We start from the raw sequence: 14,215 nt of genomic DNA on the forward strand, positions 1-14,215 counted from the left end.
TTCAATGTGTTAAGTAGCAACCTTTTAATAAAGAAAGCAGAACCATACTTTGCTGTTAACAAATATTTTGAAAAAGGCTTATAAAATTAAATCTAAGCCAAGTATCTGGTGCATCTGCAGCTGAGAAGGAAGTATCAATACCCCGAACACCTGCTCAGTTTGTGTATTCTCCTTTCTTACAGAGGAAGTATGAGCTTCCAGTTGTCCAAGTGATTTAGAGAGCAATAAACTATTGCTCAACAAGAACTATTTTCTTAGATGATTACAGATTAAGGCCAAAGAAGAAATTCGTATGTTAAGCACCATCAATGTGGAAGCCTGTCAAAGATATCAGTTTGAAGAGCCCAGATTTCTTCCTTGGCCCCCACAACTGGGGGTCAGCGAACCACCAAGAGAGGCTCATGAGAATAAAATCAAGCTATCATGGAAAACACACTCCAGTCACACTGGAGTCAGCTTATGCCAGGGGCTGGACAGCAGCAGGACCTCTGTGTGCTCCACAGTGAAACTGAAGGGTGAAAGAAGTGTCCCAAAGCACTGGAAGAAACAGAACACAACAATAAATCAGCTCAGTTTCCAAACCAACTTCCTTCTTCAGACTCAAGGTATGAACAAAAACTACCCTGGTGTCTTTCCCTCAAGGCAACTGAACTCCAATCCCTTCACTGCTGATGCCATGAAATAGGCTTGTTGTAAATATTAGATAGTAATGAAGACACACAGAAAAAGAAAAACCCTCTGGAAGCCCCAGTTCCAGCCTTGTCCACTCACCCCTGGTGCAGTCCATTCAGCTGGAGGCCAGAACGCTGGGAGCACTCACTGGCCACAGCACCCGCAGCACCTGGGCAAAAGCACGAGGGTTAGAATGGCATTGCTCCATACTACAACTCTTCCAGCTGCTCAGCACTGGGCCTCAGCACTGGGCCTTCAGGGCTGAACAGACATGGGAGAAGAGGACAGCAGATCTGTCAGAGAATCACAGGATTGTTTAGGTTGGAAGGGACCTTAATGATCACCTCATTTTTTCAATATTCAGGCATAGATTATTTACAGGTCACCACCTCAGACTGAACAGCCCATCCACCAAGACCAGTCTGTGCTTCCAGGCGGGATCCATATTCTAGATGCCATCTAAACAGTTCCAGAAGTAAGATTAGGCTAAAACAAATCGTGCAAACTCCCCTGCACCTTCTCAACCCATCCCCCAAATATTCCACTGGCATTTGGGTTATCCTTGTGCAAACCCTCATTTCATGAGTTAGCAACAACAGGACTCATTTACTTTGAAGCTTTTACTTTGGCCCTCCTGGCTTCTATCATAACCTCAAATATTACATTAAAAAGGCTTTTAAAACATAACATTCACAGCAGTGCAGGAGCTTTTCCTTGCAGTGAGCTTCTTCCCTGCCTGTTTGCGTGTGGCACCTTCACATTAAGAGCATGAGTTAAGATGTAGATTAGCAAGGCAAGAAACCTTTGCCCTTGGCATTGACACTCAGCTCTGACAGGAAACTTCAGGCTTTTTTTTTCCTACCAAGTGTAGAACCACTCATTACACATTGGCAGGGAAGTGCACATCTCCAAACTATACACATTTTCTCTTAGATAAGCAAAAGACTCAAGTGTTTATAAATATGAAAAGTTCAGCAGCTGGCTAAAAAGTTAATTCTCCAGTCTCACTTAATGAGCTTTGGGTAAAGTGGTAGGGGGATTTGTTCCGAAAGTAAAGCAGAGTGTCACACAAAGCAGGACTTGCCAGACACAGCTCTGCTTTGCCCTAGTTTATGTCCCTAGATGGCTGCCATGGACAAAATGGCAAGGAATCCTCCAACAGGGAGCTAGGGAACAGCCAGAATGAGAAATGCTTTCTCCTAATCTCGCAATCATAAAAATTAGCCAATTTTTAATTTAAGTCCCATGACTTCTTTCTTTGTTGTGAAAATATCAAGCAATCCATATAAAACCACTTTGGAACAGGGACTATCTTAGGATTTTATCCAATTCCCTGAAAAAGAAAGTTGTTTTCAGTAGGATACAGCAGGAACACTGCTACACTATTTTTTTCAGTATTTTAAAAATAATTTATACTGGTCTATTCCAGTAACATAACGTTCAGATGTAAAAAATGCGATCAATCTGCTTGGAATCGTCCAGAGCAGCTGTGGCTGCCCCATCCCTGGAAGTGGCCAAGGCCAGGTTGGACGGGGCTGGGAGCAACCTGGGATAGTGGAAGGTGTCCCTGCTCATGGCAGGGGGTGGAACAGGATGAGCCTTAAGGTCCGTTCCCACCCAAACCATTCCATGATTCTGTGAAGGTATGTTCAGTGTTTTCAGGAACTCCTGAGAAATGTTTACAGTGCCTGCTGTCACTCTGCATCACTGGTGTTCTTGCAGACTTCTTGGTGTCTTTGTATTACAGAAGGAATTGTGCAACCTCACTTTTGCAAGATGATACACATCCACCCACTTCTCCATCTGTGTAATTATTAAAAAATAAAAATACATACTGAATGAAAAAACAATCAGAACCTTTTGACTGCAATTGTAACAGAAGTTGTTTTATCTAGCAGTGTTTTTCAGCTTGTTCAGTGAGCTGTTCAAATTGTTGTCATTTGCGTACCTGTACCTTCCTCCCTTCTGTCACTTACTGAGAAGACTCTAAACAGCAACTACTGAGAAACAGAGCTGTCTGATGATCACAAACAGTGTGATTCTCCAAGAGATCAGAAATCTGGATGAAACAAACAGCGAGGCCCAGGGAGCACCTGCACTGGTACTGCAGCTCCCGTGGATCCCCTACCACTGCCTGTTCCACTGTCCTCACCGGCACCAACTCGCACAGTTATCATGGAATCATAGAACAGTTCGGGTTGGAAGGGACCTTAAAGATCATCTGATTTCAACACCTTGTCATGAGCAGGGACACCTTCCACTATCCCAGGTTGCTCCAAGCCCTGTCTAACCTGGCCTTGGACACTTCCAGAGATGCAGCAGCCACAGCTGTTCTGGGCACCTTCACGGACCCTTAACTGCATCAGTAAACGCTCAACATTCTGCCAGCACCAGCCCCCAACACCTGCAAACCCTGCGAGCCGCGCAGACACCAAAGCTCCCCGTGGCGCCGGTTCGCAGGGCTGCGAGCGGGGGGCAGGAGCGGTTCCCGCTGCCGCAGCCAGTGCCAGCGCTCCGGCCTCTGCGGATGCTGTATCACACTGTATACGTTGGAACTAGGAAATGCTTCATTGTGATTTTTGGCCACTTGGAATATTTTTAGCAATTTGCCAAGGTTTACCCTGTGATTTATTATGGAGGAAACAAACTCAAGCACTAACAAATGAAAGTATGTAAACTCAGATTTTTCAAGTCAATAGAAAGGTATCCAACTTCTTAAACCCCTTCTGAGGCATTCAGCTCACTGTGGATTCAACTGCTGGAAAAACAGTTTGATTAAGAAGTAACTGAAATGTAATCTAAGGAGTCATTGCTTGGAGATTTACAGTGAAAAATTCCATATACACAATACTTTCCAATTGCCATTCCTAAAACCGTGTTCTAGGTTTCTTGGAAATTCAAGAGTTGGAAATACATTTTGCATTGCTTTAATCTATGGCCAAAGCACTCCAGATATACCAGCTAGAACTTTATTATCTCAAATTACTATATTTAATAAGTTAAAGAACAGTAAGATGAAAAACACTTGAAGTAATGAAATACATAGGAAAAAGTAATTTAGAAAGTTTAAAGCACTGGAATTACTTGAAGATATAATGCTCAATATAGCAAATAATAATTGCTTTATTTATATTTATTTATTTATTGCTTGAGTGGAAAGGCTGGTATCATTAAATAAAAGATGATCTTCCATTTTTGGTGTGAAAATTCAACTAGATGCTACTACTACAGACCTCCAGAAGACAAGAGAGTATGTATAAAGTAGCAGCCACCACAGCATTATAGTTAAAATATTGAAGCAATCTATTAACTAGAACATGGAATCACAGAATTATAGAATGGTTTGGGTTGGAAGGGACCTTAAAAGTCATCTAGCTGCAACACCCCTGTTGTGGGCAATAAAACCAGAAATGCTACTTTGATGTTGAGTATCATTGTTTCTTACAGGTTTTCTGAATCCCTCTGAAAACATCAGGAATGGGATCATGAGTACAATCATCTAAAAATAAAATATGGAAGAATTTTTATCATTAGAGTATGATTGAGAGTCAACATTAATTCTAGCTAAACTAGCAGAATACTGGAAGTTGGTATTTCCTTCTCAGCTGCCAATCTCAAGAGAGTAATACAGAATTCCCTTCTTGCCTGATGATCTCAGTACACAATTTCAACTTTTGCTGGTATTAAACTGCCACAGAGAGTGTCAAGAACCCCTCTGTCTGTGCCTGCTGCCACTGTGATTTGGTTGGGGAATGCTGTGGCAATGCGCACCCCTCTTGATCACCTTTTCCTAAAGAAAATAAACACACTGCCAAATGACCAAACCCTGGGAGTTTTTTCCCCACACTTGAGACACGTCACTGGACATCCCAACTGCAAAGCCCAACTCAATTCTACAAAGTCTTTTCTTTTTTTTTTTGGTTCAAGAAACCCAGCAGAGAGAACTTCACCAAGCAATTCTTTGTTAGCATAACATTTGGCCTTGTATCTCTTTGGAAATCATACAACTTTGCTAATGCAGCCCTTATAGAATTAATCAAGCAGATAGTTAGTCCCTAGTTACTATGAACCCAGCCAACTATGAGCAGCACTGAAATTTGTCACTGGCATGTCCAACTACATTTTCCAGCATAAAGATCAACACAACTGTGTGGAAATGAGGCCCCACTCTCAGACCTGCAGGACTTGGACATTAGACTGGGCTCACTAGCAAAGCCAACGCTTTTAGGAACAAAGCATCCTTAAAAAAGAAGGGCTTTCCTCCTGGGTCTCCACTACCTGTTGCATTAAACCAGCCAGGAAGCAAATGTCTTTTTCCCTCTATTTTGATTAGCAAAGCCAGAATAAATGATTCACTTAAAGAGTTCGGAGCTCTTTATTCACTACTCTGCTCTACTGCATGAGATCCACAGTTCAATAAAGGCCAAACCTACTGCTTGGAGTAGTTTGAGAAGCTGGGGCAGGAAGCTGCCTATGCACTTCGTTTCTCAGCTTTTATTTTTGAGGCTCTCCCACTGCAGTTGTTCACTTCCACACAGATAAAATCCATACTCAACACAGTGCTCTGTGGAAAAATTTCCCTGGTGCTGAAATGCTGCTCTCTCACTGTAACAGTGCAAACTAAAGCCATGGTATGTAACAGCAGTAGTTCATCTCTTGTCAAAATAGACATTTTGCCCAAATTTCAACCTGTGTTTGTCACTACGGAGATTCTTGCAAACCAGATAAAATAATTTATGCCCCACAAGCATGAGACTGACTAGAGGCTATTTCACCCTGGACATCAAAATTCCCAAAAACTCAGGAGAAACCTAAGCAAGCCCCATGACAGAGGCAGTACTTACAGCTTTCACAAAAGTGACCATCAGCTCAGGGAACTGGTGGGTAAGGAGGGCCAGCATGGCTGAAAAGGAACACAGGCCTGCTGTGAAATGGATGAAAAAGGGAAGCTCCTTCTGGGGGTAAACGGAGACTTCATGAAATGCTGAAAGGAAAAAATGAAGAATGTTGACATTTGATAACCAAGGACTGCTTTCTGAATTACTTATAGCCTTGTAGCTCATTTCTGGACTTTCAGAAGGAAAGACTCATGCAGCACATCTTAGGTTCCAGTACTTTAACTTAAAAATTTTTCCCCTACATTACATGCTTGTTTTCATTATTAATAGTCATTATATATTTGTTTTCATTATTAATATTCTCTTCCCAGTCATATTTTTCATTTGCATGGGCTTTATTTTTGAAGCATTTCATTAGGCTCAGTTTCTGGTACCTACTCTTCTAACAGGACAGAGGGAACACCTGTAAAGTTCTGTCTGGGGTGACTTTATGATGTGTATCCCCGTATCGCTGCCCTATGCCCAGAAATTAATTCTTGTGCTTTTCTATGCCTTTAAACTGAGCCTGAGAGGAGGAAGGAAAAACGGAGCAAAACTTTTTCAAAGCAGTTTGCAGTTTGTTCAAGGTCACACAGAGATAGAGACTATTTCTTTTTCCAGCTGCGGCAGGGGAGCGAGGAAGCACCCGGCTTGCAGGTTTTTTTTCCAGTCAGCTTTTGGCCAGTTTTTCAGTTTCTTTTTCTCTGGAGAGAGACTGAGAGTTGAACTTTTTTTTCCTTCCCTGGAATTCCGGATTTTCTCCCTTTTCTGCTGGACTGCTTCAATATCAGAGCACATCGGGAGGACTTTCCACCGGGCACAGAGGGCCTGGCCCTGGGCCAAGCCCCAGCTCCGAGGAGACCAAAGGGAGGACTCGAACACTTTTTCCCAGGTTTTTTCTCCACAGCAAAATTTTATTATTTAGCATTATTATCCTTTTCCCGTGTGTTTGTTAAATAGTTTTTATCTCTTTCACTTTCCTTTGAGGAAAATTTATTTTTCCCGAACCTGGTGGGGGGAGGGGTTGTTGTGCCTTCTCTCAGAGGATATATTTCTAAATTTGACCAAACCGGAACAAGTTCACAAGCTGTCAAAATTACCCACACCAACTAAAACAATTCAGGTGCTTTCAACTCTCTGGAGCTCTAACCCTGTTACCTGAAAAGAACAGGACATCTCCACACTCTGTAAGAAGCTGAGCAAGTACAAAACAACCAGCATGTTATATATACATCTATTTCTTAGTACTTCTTGAAGACTTCTGGTTGTAGACTACAGTAAATCTGTTCAGAGCAGCTGACAGAGCAGACCTCAAAGAAAACAGCACCAGGACTGGGTTATAAATTCTGTACATAGCAGCTCCTTGCAATTTCCAATCTCTGGTAACAAAATCCAAAGCGGGTGATTAGCCAGGCCAAGGGTGGCATGTAGAGCTTTCAGCACTCACGACACTACTACTGGTCACTTGCCGAGGACCTGCTTGGTGAATGTGCAATTACTTACTGGCTCTGGATACCTGCAGCTCTGATTTCTATCCAATGATTTGAAAAGATTTTTTACATGAAGAAAAAAATAGTTTCTATAGACATAAGTAATTACCAAAGAACTGCCCTTCTTGACAAGCTGTTTTTAAAACCTAACAAAAACCTAAAATTATAAATAAGCTTTTTTCTGTAAAATGAGAAAATACAATTGTATTCTTTTTAAACTGAAGTCTGAGGAGGAAAAAGACACTTTACCCGCCCAGTTACTGTTTATGAATGCTGGCACATTAAAGCACCATTAGAAGAGTAAACCCACCGAAAGTGTCTTGTGCTCTTGCAACTCATTAATGGCAAAGTGCTCAGGGTTTGTTTTGGTTTTAATGATATGATTTTGGAGCACAGTTAAGTAGAATATTTGGAAATCCATGTCTAACATCCATCAGAGATGTTAATGGTACCCAGAGATTTATACTATACAGAAACTCACCTAATTTCCAAAACATGGAGCAATATAATTTAGGAAAGTGTTTAAAAAATAGGAATTAATTCCTTTTGCAGTAGCTTTTCCTACACTGAGAAATTAAAACCAAATTCAAAATAGGTAAAGACAAGTAAAGCTAATTCTATACGTTCACAGACATTTGAGAAGCGTTACTCATCAGACCAGTCCAGGTTTTCTGAATCATTGATTTGGTCAACATTATTTTAAATAGATAAATTTTTTTTAAAATTAAGTGCCAAGATTTCTCGAGGAAGTACTGCAATAAAAGTGTTAAGATGATTTTATTTATAGGTAGTTTTATATTTAAAACATAACAGGAATGCGTGAGTGATCCTGTTGAAATATCTGCATGTGTTGGTGTTTAATTATGCTGGGAAGTCTACAATTTAGGGTTAGCTGGTAACCAAGGAATTCCTTGTGCAATATCCTGCATAAGTGAGAAATGAGTAATTTAAAGCAGTCTGGGGGCAAATTTAAATTACACATTTTAAATATAACTTCAGGCTTTTAAACAGAAACACGTCTGTGCAGTTTTCCTTTTCGCAGCTGTGGTCTCTGTGGGGCTGCTGGTGCTTTTGCAGTAGCCCTTTCCAGTCCCAGGGGAATTGTGTTTCTTCAAGATCTAGAAGTTCAACCCCAAAGGAATTCAATTAAGATATATAATTAACAGCTCAACTCTAATCTAAATTAATGCTATTTTCCTAAATATCCTGGGTACAGGCAGTAATGATACAGTTTATTTGTCTTGCCCAAAGGAAAAAACATGTAGGCTCATAATTGCATAAAGTAACCTTGAAGCAAAGAGCAGCTGGATAAGACTTACTTTTCAGTATCAAATGTTATTATAAATCTGTAGAAATACATGGATAAGAAGTTCGAGGAGGCGGCCAGCAGATAAATACAGACCATTGAATTAATGACAGAAAACAATACCTGTTCTACGAAGCTACAGATTAACCAAAGATTCTCTGTAAGATCACAGTCAGGTTTTACTGCATACCCAGTGCAGGCCTAGAACCATGGATTGATTCCTTGCTACAAAAGCAGTCAAATCCACAAATTCTTTTAAAAGCAATTTTTAACAAATGGTCCATTTTGTTGTTCTCAAAGTTGGCCAGACTCAGTCTGAATGTACCACACACAGATTTCATCTCTGAAGGACTTCGGCTATTACAGCATCAAGCTGACATTTACCACACACACACACGTCAAGTGCTTCAGGATCTTCTGGGAGGGACATCAACAAATAGCTGAAACCCCTTCACAGGAAGCTCAAACTAAAAAAATCACAGTAAGGTAAATACAGAATACCACAAACTGAATATGTCCTTGGCCTGTGTTTTATTATCATTACTGCTTAGAAACCACTTACTTGGCAACAGCTCCCTGTCTGCTGTTTCGGTACAGCTCGGATAGGGATAGAAAAGATGGCCTTTCTCTAATGGGTACGGGATCATCCTAAATGCTGCAAAAAGGGTGAGTGACATTAGATCTGTATCTATTCAGGCGACCAGCTTCTCACAAAGAGAACCAATCATGTTTGAGGAGGGTAAAGGCAGAGAGACTAGTCTACTGTACAGAAAAAAAGAATAGAAGATACTTACTGCCTTCCCAAGTGCAGTGTAGCAGATTTAGGGCTCCTTCTATCCTCTTCCAGTGCTGGAGGTGAAAAAAAGCATAGGCTACTGCCTCACTGTCCCCTCGCTTCAGAATGTGCTCTGGAGGCAGCACTAGGCTTTTCATTTCTAGTAAATACTGAAAGGAAAAATGGAAAGCCCACCTGGTCACATGGAATATTCCAAAACCTTTTATTGTGAAACACAAATGATCATTTTGGGCGTAACTGAGTGTAGAAGGGGCAAGTTTCTACCACAAAGCAGCCAGGCTGCACTCACATGAGAAATGAAAAGCAGCAAAACACACTCCTGTGTATATGACTCTTAAATTAGGCTTTCACATACACAAGAAAAAAAAAAACAAGAAAAAACATACAGCTTCAGTAAGACAAAATAAAAATACATTCTTGTGGAACAGACATTAAGTATAATGCTGCACATGCAACACCAATGAGGGACAAATTTAGGCTGACAAAAAACCCCAAACCAACGGTATTTTTGCTCATTACTTCATCACTGAAAGTTTCAATGTAGGCGGTTGAGGACTTGTTAGCTCTAAAGTATAAGCAGCAAACCTGAAAGTGTCAGTGTGCTAACCAAAGGAAGAATAATAAACCAAACGCAGGAAAATCTTCTTTTAATGTGGTCTTTCTGGGCTACCACAAAGTATCTTTGATTTCAGATTTTTTCAATTTCAGCCCTCTCCCTCCATCAGCAGGAAATCTGATACTCAGAAGGGTCAAAGAACACAAGGATTCATCATTTCCCATTTCTTTTGCAACACAGAACATGCAATTTTTAAAATGTATCACGTTTTCTCAAGGTACATTAAAAGAGTCAGGTATTCATTTGAACTTAGCTTTTAAAAACAGAGGACTACTTTTTACAAGAATGAGATGACCATTTCAGCTCTAGTATTTACCTGTGAGCTGTTCTCTCCTACCATAAGTGTCTCATTCAGTAACAGCCAAAGTTAATGCACATCTTTGATCAATGTAGCTGGCAATTCCTTGGAGTGTCCCCCAAAGTGTAAGAATGCAGCTAACTCACCGATTTATTTCGGCAGATGCCACAAACTATGAGATTATTTACTAATCCAGTTTGAGGACTTAACTTTTCCCATTCAGACTCTTCAAGGAATGTAGGAGGGGTTGTGCCCCAGCCAAATAAAGCACATTTGCTGCCTGGCTAGGTTCTTCTCTCCGTGCCTTGGGCCTGCACTCCAGAGGGTAATATTCTTGTTAATCCCCTCTAATCCTCTTCAATTTTTTTTGGAATTTTTTTTTTTTTAAACACAGTAAAGGATCACTCACACAGGGCTGCTGTGGGAAAATGGTCTCAAATATCTGACCCCTGACCCGACTCCTCATGCTCTCAACAGTGCCCACTCTTCCATTATGCTAACTGGGAATATAAACGCAGGAGTGGTGGTGAAGCCCCACTACAAGTATTGCCACAACACACCAATGCTCAACTCCAGGCTTTAGCTCTCTCTGAGCCCATGTTATCACATAAACAGAAAAATTCCAGTCTGGCAGGTTTTCACGTCCATAAGCATGAAACAGGCAAGGTATCAGTACTGAAGGTATCTCAGTACTGAACTGAAGGTTGTGAAGTCTTTATACACAATAAAAAAATCTCTAAAATATTCAGAAGATGACTGCAAAAGATTGCTTCATACAGTACCAAAATGCAGTTATGGATTTCTAATTTGAAATGGCTTAAGAGGACCAGTTTTCCAGCTGGTTCTAACTTTCCAAACAAACCCCAGCCTTGTAAAAGCAGAACAAAGAGAAACAAACCTTGTTTTATTTTCCTTATGCAAAACGATGTTATGTACAATCACTCTAATCAGATGTGTGAACAAAGGGATTTCTACGTTACATACTCATTTATTTTTAGGCTGTAGGACAGATCAGATTTTCCTCCCCCTCTGTGATCCACTGGGCGAGTTGCTTCACTTCTCCGCCCTTGTTCACTTGCTTGCTTTGACCATAAACATTTCAGAGTTCTAAACAGCCTGCACCAATAAAATTCTGCTCTGTCATCTAATCAACTGGTGCCTCGAGGCAATATTGTAATAAAAAAAACATGAAGAATGGAGAGATGTACAATTAGAAGAGAAAATCAAATTACTGAAACCTGGAATCAGTTTTTGCATTTGTCTGCAGAACTAGAGACCATATTTTAACAGCCTGTTTGAAACGATCTCTTAACTTCTTTAAAAAGGTATATGAGGCTTCAGAAACAACTGGAGGATACCCAAAACAAAAGAACTTTTAGATAATAATAATGCATTATAATCTTCTGCCCCTAAAGGCAGAGGCTAAAGAAAAATCTGTCTGAGACTGTCTGAAATGGACTTGCTACGCTCTTGATCAGTCATGCAAACAAGCAGCAATTTCTCCCAGCAATTAGCTTTCTCAGTGCACATTCTATTGGATTGGACAGGCAGACATAACGGAGCGGCCAGATCATTCCAGCCTCCCCAGCAGCAGCCACTGGGACTCCACCATCATTTGCAGAGGATTAGACCCTGCACTGAGCCAACCTCCTGCATTCAAGGTTTCATACTGCAAGCATCCCTAGTACGGCAAAAAGCAATGCAAGATTTTATTCACCCAGTGCTCCGTGGAATCTGTGTTTTGATGCCAGACATTAGCCTGTGGTGACACAGACTCTTAATCTTGTTTACATGTGGATGAAGAAAATAAGTGACTGTAGATTCTTCAATAACCACGGAGCCATGGTTGGAAGCACAGCAGGATAAAGGGGTTTGGAATACTAGAGTGATTATTGTTTGAAGAACTTAATTTGGCTTCAGGGACTTGGAAGCAGGGTGTTGGAATGAGGAATCTTTAAGGTCCCTTCCAACACAAACCATTCTGTGATTATTCTATGACTTTAACTATCTGCACTTATATTTATTAATGTCTACCCTTATTGAGAGTAAAGGGCCTTCAGTAATACCTTACTGGATTTTCCCAACGAGTCAGGAAATTCCAAGTTTAAATTTTTGTGCATAAAACCCTGTTTGAACATCAGCTATTATTAAAAAAAAAAAAAAAAATCTGGTGACAAAACATTTATGATACAAATACTAACGTTTTTAACAACTCCATGGCTGGAGTTATAACCAAATTGAAGAAAACATGGGGCTAGAAAGGCTCCAGTAACAAAATTATATTATAACATGGTATTTTTCAGAATACAGTAAAAGCAGTCCAATAAGAAATAAAATACTCTTACCTTTGGAACATGAGGGTTAAATTCCACAGCTCTGTGAATTGCTTCCACAGCATTAATTTCTGCTGTACTAAGCCCTCTCTTGGAGGCGGTTTCTGGGGAGAACCTGAAGGGAAAAACCCACACTGAACAAAAGTAATACATAATAAACGCTAACCAGGTGTTCATTTGCATTGTGAACTTGGATTTCATTAAAAAGTGGCTGATTTATCAAGAAAGACAAACAAACCCTTCTAGGAGAAAAATGTTCGTTTTAAGTTAGGTATCTTGACTGTTACCAATGCCCATATGACATATGAAAATTCATGTCAATCATGTCAGGTGAGTGCCCTGACTTTCAGCTCCCTGTTACAGCATCACCTGCTGGGAGGTGGAGCCTCAGAGCACAGTGAAATGCCAGCATCAACTACCACAAATTCCCTGCACCCACCCCAAAAAACAAATCCCAAGCAAAACACTAAAAACAGAATTTACACAAAAGCACTTGGCCAATTCATGGGCTCTTGAAAAACATCCTCACCTGTACTAACTTTATGGATGCTAAAAAGGAAATTCAAATTGTGCTTAATTACACACACAAATATATGTGTATATATAAATACACTCAGCTTGCTCTTAGAATTTTAACAGCTACTTATTTAGGCATAACCAGGGATATAAAAATATTAAAAAATTAAAATAATCCTTGAATTGAAGCAAAGATTTCTCTACAGTTCAGAAGTAATCTTAAAACATAAAATATTTACACCTTTTTCCTTCATATTTTACATCAGAACCTAAGATTAGCTACAAACCATTGTTTTCACACATGTCTTTGCTTACCTTTCTGAAACAGCTCTGGCTTTTAGCAGAGCTGCTGTGTAACATATTGCTGCTGATTTGGGAAGACTGATATCTGTGAAAAAATAAAATAATTAAGCTGTAAGATTCTAAGGCAATACAAACATTTTAAACCCACATCCTTTGAGTTAAAGGTTTTTTCTTGGGTATGGGAAACAGTGAATGTAACATCTGGAACATTTCAGCTGTGATTAGAAATTTTCAATTTCTTTGCACAGTCACCAGTCAGTCTCAGATTGAAAACTCAAAGTTGTATTTAGGTGATAGAGTCATTTTTTGTTTCTATATGTACCAACACACTGAAACTGAATCCAAAGAAATGCACACATAAATACAATTTACAATTACAATAAATACAATTAAAACCAGAATGTATTTCCTATATTAACCCACAAAGATTTAAAGTAAGCTTCTAATTTTTACTTAATTTTGCAACTGTACCTTAACACAGTTTTATACAACGCTGAGAGACTGACCAGAAGGTGATCACAAAAAGTTACGTTACAGACACGTAGATGAATTTTAACAAAAATGCAATTTCTGTTCTTCTGCAGTTCCACGAGGAAGAACTCTGTTAGTTGTATCTTTGTAGAATATCTGAAGCCAAGTTTGAGCTGACAATTACAGATTAGAAGGTTAGCACTCCACAGTGCAAGTTTACTTTAAAAGCAGACAAAGTCTGGGGTCTAATTCCCAAGTACCATGTTGTGTATAGTCAGATGGTTCTTGCTTTTTTTGGTAAATCCCATCCTGGGCTTGTCCATCACTTACTACAAGTCTGGCTGTCATGTCAAGCAAAACACAGGGGTGCTGCACGGAGTTTGAAGCTTGTACTCATTTTTCCAGACACTCAGAAAAAAATCAGCAACCCTAAGAAAGTGTCACAATTCCTGGTGTTAACAGAAGCAAGGACTGGGCAAAGTGCAAATGGTTTTCATAAATTAAGAGGAATCCACCCAGAAGAGGATCAAGGAATGG

General features: G+C 40.0%; 1 protein-coding gene across 8 annotated transcripts in view; it reads right to left on the bottom strand.

Moving 5' to 3' along the window:
- ST7L (suppression of tumorigenicity 7 like) overlaps window positions 1-14,215 on the bottom strand; it is a 23,786-nt gene continuing 9,571 nt past the window's right edge. For 4 of the 8 annotated variants that reach the window (XM_042013551.1, XM_042013552.1, XM_042013546.1 and 1 more), the window contains exons 10-17: window positions 13,220-13,292; window positions 12,401-12,503; window positions 9,140-9,290; window positions 8,908-9,000; window positions 5,517-5,656; window positions 4,118-4,171; window positions 772-841; window positions 1-537 (exon numbers count right to left, since the gene is read on the bottom strand). In XM_042013551.1, coding sequence (XP_041869485.1) covers window positions 788-841; window positions 4,118-4,171; window positions 5,517-5,656; window positions 8,908-9,000; window positions 9,140-9,290; window positions 12,401-12,503; window positions 13,220-13,292 — 668 coding nt within the window. In that variant the 3' untranslated portion in view covers window positions 1-537; window positions 772-787. The remainder of the gene's footprint in view (window positions 538-771; window positions 842-4,117; window positions 4,172-5,516; window positions 5,657-8,907; window positions 9,001-9,139; window positions 9,291-12,400; window positions 12,504-13,219; window positions 13,293-14,215) is intronic. The other 4 variants (XM_042013548.1, XM_042013549.1, XM_042013550.1 and 1 more) reach the window with 4 other exon arrangements.

The sequence above is a fragment of the Corvus kubaryi genome, unplaced genomic scaffold (genome assembly GCF_017639235.1).
Source record: "Corvus kubaryi isolate FWS band 111438036 unplaced genomic scaffold, C.kubaryi_AGA036_p1.0 split1-37355, whole genome shotgun sequence".
Classification (NCBI taxonomy): Eukaryota; Metazoa; Chordata; class Aves; order Passeriformes; family Corvidae; genus Corvus; species Corvus kubaryi.